Source organism: Bombina bombina, chromosome 1 (genome assembly GCF_027579735.1).
Source record: "Bombina bombina isolate aBomBom1 chromosome 1, aBomBom1.pri, whole genome shotgun sequence".
NCBI classification, from domain to species: Eukaryota; Metazoa; Chordata; class Amphibia; order Anura; family Bombinatoridae; genus Bombina; species Bombina bombina.
In genome coordinates this window covers 527260466-527273701 of record NC_069499.1, presented here as the reverse complement: position 1 = coordinate 527273701, position 13236 = coordinate 527260466, and the positions used below count along the sequence as shown (strand labels likewise).

The following is a 13236-nucleotide window of genomic DNA, read 5'->3' as shown; positions in this document are numbered from 1 at the left end:
TTGCTCTCTCTCCTTTTTCTTTTGCTTTCTCTCCCCTGTCTTTAACTCTCTCTCTCCCCTCTCTTTAACTCTCTCTCCCTCCTCTCTTTTGCTCTCTTTCTCTCTCCCCCTCTCTTTAGCTCTTCCCCCCTCTATTTTGCCCCCTCTCCCCCACTCTTTTGCCCCCTCTTCCCCCTCTCTTTTGCCCCCTCTATCTCTCCCCACTCTTTGTCGCTCTCAGGCCACACCCACTCCCTGTCAGCCATGCCCACTCCCAGTCCGGCCACGCCCACCCATGTCCCCATTGTGGCACTCCCATCGGCCACGCCCCTCATCACGCCTGCTACGCCCGACCATGCCCACAACCATGCCCCCTGCAACGGCCGAAGTTTATCCTAGAAACCAGGTATGTTTGTCCTTGTGCAGTCTCTACTGTGCATGACTGCATCTGACAAACATACCTGGCCTTTTATTATATAGGATGACTATAGTAAATCTGTAATATTATTCTAATATAACTTGTTATTATTCTTCATATGTAGTTCTGTGAATTAAAACTCATGTTAAGAAAATGAGGTGAAAAATTATGATATTAATATTAATAATGGCCGTGATTAAAAAGGAATACTTGAAGTGGAATGCTGGTTTAATGCTGTTAGATCAATCAGAACTAATTGTTGCTGGAGACAAAGGTTGATATAGTGGTTTGAAAATTGTTGTTGTTGTAATTGAAGTGTGAATGAAGTCACTAATATGAATCGAGAATGGGGTGAGCAATTAATTTAAATTTCTCTTGATATGCTTGTTGGTGTAAAAAAACTGAGTGTGGTGTGAAAAGAGAAATAAAGGTTTTGTGAAAGGAACAACATGTGATGATTGGTGTCTGTGGGAATGGTATGTGGTGTGTGCTGGGGTGTTGGGAGTGTTGTGTGGTGTTAGGAAAGAAAATAAAAAAGAAGACGGTCTAAGGTTCTTGTATATTAGAATAGTTATGGCTATGTGTGATGTTATGAATATTGGTGGTATTGCTTGAAGGGCTGTGTTAATAATTATAAATTAAGCTGGTGTGAAGGAATCAGTTGTTGTATGTTTAATGATGTTTGGTGTATAGTGTGGAGTGTGTGAGAGTATCTGCAGAATATAATATGAGTAATGGTGTCTATGGTGTGGTTTGTGGGGTGTTCAGTGAGAAAGTAATGAAATGGTTTAATATTAATGGAAACTAAAACCAATATTATCATTGAGACTATTAAGGAATAAAGTTGGAGATTTATAGACCTCTGGTATGTCTCTCAAAAACAGAGACGTAATCAGTTCTTGAAAAATGTATGGATGCTTTGGAATACTTTGGAATACTGTGTGGGGTGGAATGTGTTGCTGTGGGAGTGAGGGTGTATGATGCGATAGTGAGGTGATTGGGGGGAAGAAAAGTTATGAAATGATTAAGTATTGAAGGAAGCTAGATCAATAGTATCATTAAGGCCACTAGGAAATAATATTTGAAGTTTATAGATCCAATATGTCTCTCGTTGACTGAATTTGTTCTATTGGTACAATTTTCATTGTGTATCCTCTTTTTTCAATGCGACTTGTATAGTGCCGGTATTATGAGTCTGACAAAAAGTGAGCGGTACACCCTCTCCTGTCAATGCTGGTACCGCATTTTAAAGTCAGTAGTTAAGAGTTTTACACTACAACGCCGTAGCATAAAACTCTTAACTAAAGTGCTAAAAAGTACACTAACACCCATAAACTACCTATTAACCCCTAAACCGAGGCCCTCCCACATCGCAAACATTAAAAATATTTTTTACCCCCTAATCTGCCGAACCGGACATCGCCGTCACTATAATAAATATATTAAAACCTAAACCGCCGCAATCCCGTCTTGCAAACATTAGTTAAATATTAGTAACCCCTATTCTGCCATCCTTTACATCGTCGACACCTACCTACATTTATTAAAACCTAATCTGCCACCCCCAACATCGCCGCCACTATACTAAAGTTATTAACCCCTAAATCTAAGTCTAACCCGGACCCCCCTAACTTAAATATAATTAAAAGAAATCTAAATAAAAATTACTATCATTAACTAAATTATTCCTATTTAAAACTACATACTTACCTATAAAATAAACCCTAACCGATATACAATATAACTAATAGTTACATTGTATCTATCTTAGGGTTTATTTTTATTTTACAGGCAAGTTTGTATTTATTTTAACTAGGTAGAATAGTTATTATAAAGTTATTAACTATTTAATTACTACCTAGCTAAAATAAATACAAATTGGCCTGTAAAATAAAACATAACCGAAGTTACACTAACACCTAACACTACACTATAATTTAATTAATTCCCTAAATTAAATACAATTAAATACAATTAAATAAAATTAGCTAAAGTACAAAAAAAAAAACACTACATTACCAAAAATAATAAATAAATTACAAGATTTTTAAACTAATTACACCTAATCTAATCCCCCTAACAAAATAAAAAAGCCCCCCCAAAATAAAAAAGCCCTACCCTACACTAAATTACAAATAGCCCTTAAAAGGGCCTTTTGCGGGGCATTGCCCCAAAGTAATCAGCTCTTTTACCTGTACTCGTCGACAGAATCAATGTAACTAAGCACATTACGTATATCTAAACTTAACAGTTGATATATTCTGCAGTATTGTTTTTTTCTTTTTTTCAACAGGTTTCTTATTTTTGAACCTTTACATAGCCACTGGTAATACTTATGGTTTTTTGAAAAGAAAAGGAATTCACCCTACTTTCCTTCTAATATTGGGACTTTTTGATTACAAATCACTCTTCAGATTTTTATCACATTTTTACTTTTAATTTTTAACTTTTCATTTTATTTTTCAACATATTTTTCAAAAATTTTTCACCATTTTTATTCACCTATTTTTTATCACTTTCAAGCATTTTTTTTTCACTTAGGACTTTGGATTATTTTTGTATAACATTGACACATTGGATTTTGGACAACTTTCTTTATTCATCTGAACACTACAGACATCACATTCTATCAGGAAAAGACTACCCTTTAAATAGGAGTAATCCTAAGGACTATACACCATCTATTTTCACTTAGATCAACACTGTTCTCATTCACATACCAGTGTATGCCAGACTATTGCGATACTGTTGATTTCATTGCACAACTGTACTATTGTTTATTTCATTTTATTATTGCGATACTACTGCGATACTGTTGTTTATTATATAACTTTGTTTTCTATTGTGATTAAGTTTTTAATATTACATTTGCAGGTTTGTTAGACATGGATCCATGTATTTTATGTTAATATTTTTTTTTTAATGTTTTAGACTACTATAGTGTAGTATAATTAAAACTGTATTAAACTGTTTATACTATATTTTTAAACTGACTATACTATTTTTCATTTACCTTAGCCTTTTTGGCGCCCCCCTCACATATTCACTATATTGTTACCTTTGAGGTTCACTAGGGAACCTACAGAGGAGAGCTACAGGTATCTATATTTGCGCAGGGCCAACTCAACAATCTAATTAGGTCAAACAAATGAGGGCAAGTCAAAAAATATGTACATTGGTATCTGGGATAGGAACCAGACTAAACACTGTAGTCAAATACACAGCAACTTTCTTTCTTTTTTTTCAGAGATCAAGTTCTAAGATTGATCCCACAAAGTGTGCAACATGCTAAGCACATACAAGAAATATCCACTCAGCTGCAGGTAAGACAGAATCTCAGCGCACTTTGTTCTGCACTGTATAATAATATAGATTTGCTGGCAGAATGGCATCAGTGTTCTAGGTCAGGGGAGAAATGTTGTGGCATAATGACAGCTAAACATTTTTCTGTGACACTGGTTCCCTTGCTTTTGAGGAAAGGGATGTAGTAAAGTTTTGGCCCCAGACTTTCATTTCTTGTTGCCATGATGACCAATCAACCTGTGTTTGTTGAGCTTTGTATTGTATCTTTTAACTTATGTCTCAGTTATTAAATGTTTTTTTCAGTTCCCACAAGAGGTTTATGTACATGCTCCACACCTAATCATAGTACAGCCAACAAAATGATTGTTTGATCAGAGCAGGTAGTCTTTTATGAGTATCTGACCTTATTTAGACACAGATGAGAAGAAAAGATAAGGATTCAGGAATGCTCAATAGGTTTTTTAAAGGGTATGTTTCTGAACAGCAAAACAGCTTAACCATTTTTACAACCCTGTTCTACAGGTATTTTGTTGTTTGGCACTCATTACATTTACAAATAAATTTTAACTTTTTTTCTTTTAGGTACAGACACACATTATACCTTGTTTTTCAGCAAAGTATTTTTCAAAAATATATTTAGGTTGTAGAAATATCATAATATTGGAAAAGTCACCAATCACCATATGAAATGCAAAACAAATTTAAATTTTTGCGTCATTTTCTATGGTGTACAAAGTAAATGGCATCACAGGAGTCATTTTTTCCTAAGATCTAGTTTCTATTGTTGTACATTTTGTAATCTGGTGAAACAGGTATCTCCGTTAAAGTCTATGGAGATGTTTTATGTTACCACCAGTTCACATAGTTTACAACAGCAATGCCTAAGTATTTCAAACATTTTATTGTCTCATATTTAGCATCAGTTCATCTTCCAAAAACAGCAAAATTAACTAATTTCATACGTATATTGTTCAATTAAATTATCCGAAGAGAACTTGATTATTTTTGTCAGTATTGATTATCTTGCACTTTATGCTGAAACTCCAAAGGTATAAAATATTTAACCATACAAATATTGCATACATTTAAAATTCTCCCAGAGAAGTCGCTTAACCCATTTTGACAAAGTATTAATTTTCCTACCTGTCCAAACTCATTCAACACTGCAAAAAAATTAAATAAAAAGAACAAAAAACAAAAAATAATTCTACCATAAGTCATCCTATACAGAATTTCACAAAATATCACAATTTTTACATTTACCCAGTTGTCCCATTTATTTTGATTCCTAAATTTTCTTTATAAGTTCAAAAATTCATGAATCTATTAGCCTTAACATCAACAACAGAAAAAATTAGGTTAGTGGTTACTGCCAAATTATCATTGTTACTGTAGTGATCACTTCATAGCTATAAGGAAAGAAATCTCTTATTTGAATTCTGAAACCTCATTCTTTCAAATATAGTGTACTATGGTTTATTAATAAGGTAAGCGGTAATAAAGGCTTCTTAAAAAGCTGTAACCCTCAAAATAGAACCAATATTAGAAGGTATTTTTAATTGTGATAAAAATCAACTGGCAGCAGGTGAACACAGGACCACTCATTAGTAGGGTTGCCAAGTGTCCAGTATTCAACCGGACAGTCCAGTATTTTAACAGGCTGTCCAGTAAAATCTGTACAAAAATACTGGACACTTAAATGTTCAGTATTTTTAAAGACCCTTGTCAGCTAAATGTAAAGGACCTTCTAGGCCTTTATGCATTAGAAATATGGCTCAAAAATAAGTTACACTGTGCATTTTCTATTATATGTGTTACAGGCAAACATGATGTGGTCAATAGGGTTGCCAAGTGTCCAGTATTCAACCGGATAGTCCAGTATCTTAACAGGCTGTCCAGTAAAACCTGTACAAAAATACTGGACACTTAAATGTCCAGTATTTTTAAAGACCCCTGTCAGCTAAATGTAAAGGACCTTCTAGGCCTTTATGCATTAGAAATATGGCTCACAAATAAGTTACACTGTGCATTTTCTATTATATGTGTTACAGGCAAACATGATGTGGTCAATCATTGCTGGGTTACATCACTGCTCTGTCCATGTGTTACTGGCAACCAAGGGGATAAAATGACTTCTTAATTATTTTTTGCTCTCAGAGTTTCAGGCTCATATTATGAGTTGAAAGTAAAAGGTTTGCTCTCTCATGTTCATAACGTCACAGTAAAAAATAGACTTTGAGAAGTTGCGAATACAAAATCGCATTCCCCCATAGACTTCAGTATAGCTGTAAAATACCTAACACCCACAAGTCACACAAACACGATGGCGGTTATTTAAAAGCATAACATAAGAAGATAATATTGCATCTTTCATAATCTAATGTTCTGCGGATAGCAGAATATGTTCTATGTATCATTAAGAGATATTTAAATGTATATCTGATGGATATTTGCACAAATATATATTTATACATATATATATATATATATTAATATATATATATATGTATATAAACTTGATTATATATAGGTCTAGATATATACAGATATATAGGAATATCTATTTAAAAATACATAGAACATATTCCCCATTGTGCAAAAACATTGGAATGTGAGATTTATATAGTAAATACACAGTTAAACACATGAATATTGCATAAATATGTTTTTCATGTTTTCATCTACTTAATTGCAAAGGGCTCCAATGCATATATATATATATATATATATATATATATATATATATATATATATATATATATATGCATACATATGTATTTAAGTGTTTATATTCTGTAAAGACGTATATACAAATATAAATACATATGTACACACATATATATATATATATATATATATATATATACAGTATATATATATATATATATACAGTATATATATATATATATATATATATATATACATACATAAACATATTTAGGCATGTGTATGAATGTATCTCTATGTTAAAGCCCTTTGCAGGCTTTTTTAATATATATATAACACCTGAGACCTCATATCTTTGAGCCCTTATAACTTTTTAATGCAATATTTTTATTTAATATTTTTGTATCAGATAGTGTTATTATGAGTGTAACTGTACTTTTAAATGTTGATGTGTTTTGTAAATTCAGCAAAGTATATCAAGGGAATTAAGCACATTTGATAATTGGAGTAAATTGGAAAATCATATAAAATTGCCTGTAATATTCTATCTGAATCCGGAAAGAACAAAAATGGGTTTTATATCCCTTTAGTAGGTCCCATACGATGTAACCTGTAGTGTACTGCAAACATTTAATGATAAATGCTCTCAAGAATTAGAACATTATATTTTTTTATCAAGGCAAAGAATTTACTGGACATGTGCAAAAATGCATACTTTATTATACAGTTTGTAAACTAATAATGTAGTTATCCTCTTTCTTTGGCAATTACTTTGATCTGATACCAGATAAAAGAGCAATTTAAAATATCTAAATAGCTGATTTCTAAGTTTTAATAGGGCTGTTTTTCAAGTTCTCAGTATACTGTAAATAAGCCTTCTTTACTAGGTGTGTTACAGTATGATTAGCTTATAGGCAACTTGGTAAATAGAGGCATGCACTGAATTAAGCATGGACATAACTCATAGGGGTTTTCGGGTGATCCAGTTGCTGCTGAGTGATTTGGGTGATCCAGTTGCTACTATCATTAACAGATATTCTTTGTGTCCTCATATTTAAATATACAAACATATTTATTGCAGATATGTACAGAAAGAACATCTGACCATTTAATAGTTTTAGCTAGTAACACTTTTACTATGTCAAGGGCACTTGGAAATCAGGCAAAATCTCAAATCTTATGATATATGGAAGCCTTATTATTCTATAATAGTTATTCTTGCATACAAACCCAGTACAAAAAGAGTGGTGTCTTGCAGGTGAATAATATATTATAATACTACAAATGTAAAGTGTTTTTTTCACTATAGGCAGGTTGTTTCACCCTCATTGGGGCTCTTCAGTATGATGTAGGTGCTATGTTATTGGACTCAAGCATTGATTTAAGGTTTACGGCTATATGCCAGTTTTGCTGATGATTACATTAATTTTCGTAACCACACTTACAAAGCGTGAAATTAATGCTTGAGCAGAACAGCAGCACCAACCATAGACAGCCTGTTTGGCCCATTTGGGGCTCATTCCTCCATTGTATTAATCCTAGCAAAAAATAAATATACTTATCTGTGCAAAATTGCAACACTTACAATTCAAAATCCATTTCAATATAATGGGCAGTCCTGTAGCAAAGGGTGGAATGCTTGAGGACATCAGCATCAACCATAATGACTTGAGTGAGAAAGAGTCCCAAAGTAGCGAAACAGGCTGCCTATGGTTGATGCTGTGTTATTTAAGCCTCATTTATTTCACAGTTTGCTATACTACTGGTTTAAACTGACAGGAGCATAAGGGGTGCCATATTAAAATGCATTTTGAATTAGTAATACTCTGTAGGATAATTTGAATATTCTATGCATTGTATATTTATTCCTTGCTGAACTAATTAAATGGAGGGTTTATCTCACTCTATTAACAACAATACATTTATTCAGTACAATGGGAGTCCCTGCTCTAAGGGATTTCCATGGGTATAAGTGCAGACCCTGTTCCAAGAAGCTTACAATCTAGTGTTTCAGTGCTTTGTTAAAATAGCTTACAATTTTGTATTTAAGGAGAACTTACCTCTGGGTACTTACAGTGTAGAGAAATAAAATAAATTCCTGATGTAAGACTGCACTCAGCATGTTACATAACACTAGTTCCTCTGAAATCTTCAATCTTCCTGCCACTGCTATAGAGTATTATAGTCTTCGTTATACTGCTTGCCAGATATGAATTAGTCTATGCACATCTTGTAAGGATTTTTCATCCAATGCACACTGTACCTTATAATGCAGTTTTTTTTTTTAATTTCTAATCTGAGGTATAAAATACAGGACCATCCCATGACCTATCAAATCTTGTGCTTCACTAGGACTCTCTGCTTCCAAAATCCAACAGTAGTACTTGTCCCACGGTGACTGTAGACATTCAAGTTTAGTTTCACAGATATAGTAGTCCTTGTTCCAGGTTGCTGCAGTTCTCAGATAAAATTGCAAACCAGCTGCAAGGTGCTTATTGGTGTCCCTACGTCAAGACATTGCATTGAGGATATAAGTGCAAACATATTAATCATATCATTGTATTCTCTTCACCAAGATCCTTAACATTATTACATTAGACAGATATGTGCTGTAAGAATGGATTTAAGCCATCAGTTTATTAAAGTTATAGCAGTGTAAGTGAAATTATGCTGTTGGTGTCATGACTCAAGTTCTAGTGTCACAGAGATGATTTGTATATTTTATATCAATAAGCCTTGAAAAGTACAGAAAGCTTTAAACATACAGAACCAAATTAAAGCTAGATTTCTATGAAATGGGAAAGTAAAGAAAAAGCATGACAGAAATGTGAGAAATGATCTGACCTCACTGCACATGTCTGTAGGCTCTTGGAGCAGGATCTGTATTTACAATCTAGTGTGGTAATGAGATGTCTTGCTCAAAGATCTCAGAAAATCTTACCTTAGATACTTACAGTTTAGTAATATAAAAATCCTTGAAGGAAATCTGCCATCAGCGCGTATACTGCTGGCCAGATGCGCATCAGTCTGATCTGAATTTATTTCAGATTGCCTGTTGTCTTTTCTTCATCCAGGTCAAGCAGAACAAACAGCTGAATCAGATGCTGCACCTTACAGTACAGTGTTTAATGACGGTCCCACCACCAGTGAGTTTGCAACGTGAGGACATCTGCCATCAGCGCATATACTGCTGGCCAGATGCGCATCAGTCTGATCTTATTTTATTTCGGATCACCAGTTGCCTTTTCTTCATCTGGGTCAAGCAGAACAAACAGCTGCATCAGATGCAGCACCTTACAGTACAGTGTTTAATGATGGTCCCAGCACCAGTTGGTTTGCAGCGCGTGGACATCTGCCATCAGCACGAATACTGCTGGCCAGATGCGCATCAGTCTGATCTGAATTTATTTCAAGTCCCCAGTTGCCTTTTCTTCATCCGGGTCAAGCAGAAAACAACAGCTGCATCAGATGCAGCACCTTACAGTACAGTGTTTAATGAGGGTCCCAGTACGAGTGAGTGTGCAGCGTATAAATTGCAGACCCATGCCGTGGGGTTTATATTCTAGGCCTTACTAGAAGTACTCGCTTTAGAGCATTTGCAGACTAATGATGCAGTAATTCTTACCATCCTTAAAGCTGGTTTAAAGCCTTTACTGCCAGCTGCAAGTCTTATAAAGATATGTAGAGGAAGCCCAGAAAGGCATTGGTGTGTCCTACAGTTTTGGCTATAATACTTATAATGCTATAATATGTTTAAAAATATATATTTATAAATATTATATTTATTATATTATATTTAATAAATTATAATTATTTTTAAATAAAGGTGTGAAGATAATATTGATTATTATTATGCAAGGTTTGTATGCTATGTTTTGTCTCAGAGTACTGGTGCCCATAGGAAGCTACAAAGATTAAGCTATTACTTTTGTAATTTATCTGTATTATTTTACAGTGTATAACAAGATGACTTAGCATTATTCAGTTACTAAGTTGGGGTGATCATGGTAACACTACCTGTAGTAATTGGTGTTCATACCTGCAGCTCTCACCGGATGCCATTTGCATTGTGTTGGAGGTAGTCACTGTTCTTCTCACCAGCACATATACAGAGCTGTAGTTGTAAAGCCAAGCTGTAATGTAATGTGTTAGCTGTGAAATAAATATATTAGATAACTAATATTTACATGTCAGTGATTACTGAAGCTCAGCAGGATCAAACTGGCAACTCTAGTAAAGTTAGCATCAGTTATGAGGATGGTTGCTTTGTGTTGTCAGTAGGTTTTGTGACATAACTGCTGCATCACATAAGTCACTCCCCTAAGACTGTCACCATGACAACCAGGCATCACATTATACCATGACTGTCAGTTTATCCTGTTATTAGTGTATTTTTAACATAAGATGTTTAATTATGCATAATAAAACAACTTTGGAATATACTCATTCTTTATTTTGCCCCTTTTCATGTAATTAGCTTTGAAAATGATTTGGAACTGTATATGTTATTCTGTAGGATGGTAACAAATGTCTTGTAATTACAAGGCGTTTACTGTCCCTTTAAGTTCTAACAAAACTCCCATTATAAATCCTGAGTTTCCAGTGCTTATATGTTGGGAATAGATTATTAAAATGTCATGAACTGCTTTGGTCTGGTAATATCTACAGAGCTATGGCTGAGCCTCAGGATCATGTCATGTGATTACCTCTGTGGTTACCAGCCATACTTATTAGCATTTGTAATTGTGCAGTGTAGCTAAGAAACTACAGGTGCTAGGTCTGTCATTACTTGATAGTATATTCCCCACATTTAGAAGCCTTTATGTCTGTATCAATTTTATATTAATTATAGTTGACCTGAACCATACAAATAGGGTGTCCAGTATTTTAGCAGGCAGTTCAGTATAATCTGTACAAAAATACTGGACACTTAAAGACCCCTGTCAGCTAAATGTAAAGGGCCTTCTAGGCCTTTATGCATTAGAAATATGGCTAAAAAAAGAAGTTACACTGTGCATGTTCTATTATATGTGTTTTAGGCAAACATGGGGTTTGTTCAATCATTGCTGGGTGTTTACTTCTGGTAGCCAAACGGGTCACATCACTGCTCTGTACATGTGTTACTGGCAACTAAGGGGATAAAATGACTGCTTAGTTGTGAAAAATATATGTGGTGGGATCAAGGGTGGGGCCTAAGATTGAGCTTTTGTGGGGACATTGTGTCAACCCAGCTACAACCCATGTCCAGTCACCTATAGGTTGTCCGGTATTTTTATAGCGCACAGCTGGCAACCCTATTCATTAGAAAGAGTAAGTGTGCTGCTTTCGAATAAGTGGTATCAAGTTTCATTATGTATTGTGGGGGCAACATGGGGGATATCTTACTCCCTGATGTTGTTTCATATGCTTATGGTTCTGTTAGGTGATCACTGTAAACAAAGTTTTCAACCAAAGTCCACCTGGGCATAGGGCCATAAAGAAGGGTCACTTGCCCATTTGTAGTGCATATTTCATAGTGTTAGTGTCCCTTTTATAACTCAGAGAACTGTAAAAAGTACCTAGTATACAGGTTATTACTATTTTAATGGCAATCACCTACTATTTAAAGGGACATGAGACCCCTCATTTGATAATTGATAATCCTGACTTTCATGTGAGGGGTATTGTGTGTATGTGTGTTGTTTGCTGTCTTTAAGGCATCGGAGCTCCTTTGGGGCCACTGCCCCAATACAGTAAATACATCAGGTAGGTGATTGCTATTTTTCTGCTAATCATCTACTAATAACAGGGGTATTAGAACCCCACATGTGTATCTTATATACAGCAACCACTGACATAATATAGATTAGCTATATGTTTTATACAATACAAACACTGATTTAAAAATATAACAAAACAGTTTGAATGATTAATGTTACCGAATCTGTTCAATACAGCTTGATGTTTGGAAGCCACACAACATTGAAGACATTTTTCCTGGAAATGAAATAGATGTCCATGTACCATTTGCGACTTTGCAGCAGTTGAAAGAGAACCTTCTTCAATATGATATTCAGTTTGAGTATGTACATGAATTATTATAAGAAGTATTTAAATCAATTTTCATTACAAATTGCATTGCTTACAATAACAGTGTTATTCATTGCAAGCACTGCTGCCATATGATTCCTTAAGACACACGCATGCTCCTGAGTCTACATAGGTATGCTCTTCAACAAAGAATACCAAGCGGACAAAGTAATTTTTAAAATAGATGGGTTTTTTTTTATTCTATGTTCTATCTGAATAATATAAGTTAAATTTTGACTTCCATGTCCCTTTAACCATTGCCAAGTAATGATGGAAAATGCCTTTTTCATTATTTATACAGTTACGTGCCCACGGGCATCTAAAGCTCTGTGAAATAAAATCCTTTAGAATCAGATTTGGAAATCTATTTTATACAAATTTAAGAGATTTAATATACATTTATTTTAAAGTTATTACTTTGAACGGCACCATTGAAGGTGAATGTTGATAGTTAGAATTTCTTGACATAATAATAGTTTCATGATTCCATATTTTAGTAAATTTATACACACTCCACCATAACCCAGTTGTTTTTTTAACACTTAGGGGTCATTTTATTATTGGCCGAATTGGGCCAATTTACCCTGCTTCCGCGAGAGCCTTTAGGCTTGCCGGAAACAGGAGTTAAGAAGCAGCGGTCTATAACTTAACTCATACGCCGCCTCTGAGGCTGCGTATAGCAATCCGCCCGATCCTATATGATCGGGATGATTAACACCCCCTGCTAGCGGCCGATTGGCTGCAAATCTGCAGAGGGCGGTATTGCACAAGCTGTTCACTAGAACTGCTTGTGCAATGCT

At 34.6% G+C, this 13236-nt stretch overlaps 1 protein-coding gene across 1 annotated transcript in view; it reads left to right on the top strand.

Moving 5' to 3' along the window:
• Positions 1-334: 334 nt before the first annotated feature.
• LOC128659458 (carboxypeptidase O-like) overlaps positions 335-13236 on the top strand; it is a 68134-nt gene continuing 55232 nt past the window's right edge. Inside the window, exons 1-4 of the mRNA XM_053713083.1 lie at positions 335-385; positions 3416-3495; positions 3645-3720; positions 12304-12428. Coding sequence (XP_053569058.1) covers positions 335-385; positions 3416-3495; positions 3645-3720; positions 12304-12428 — 332 coding nt within the window. The remainder of the gene's footprint in view (positions 386-3415; positions 3496-3644; positions 3721-12303; positions 12429-13236) is intronic.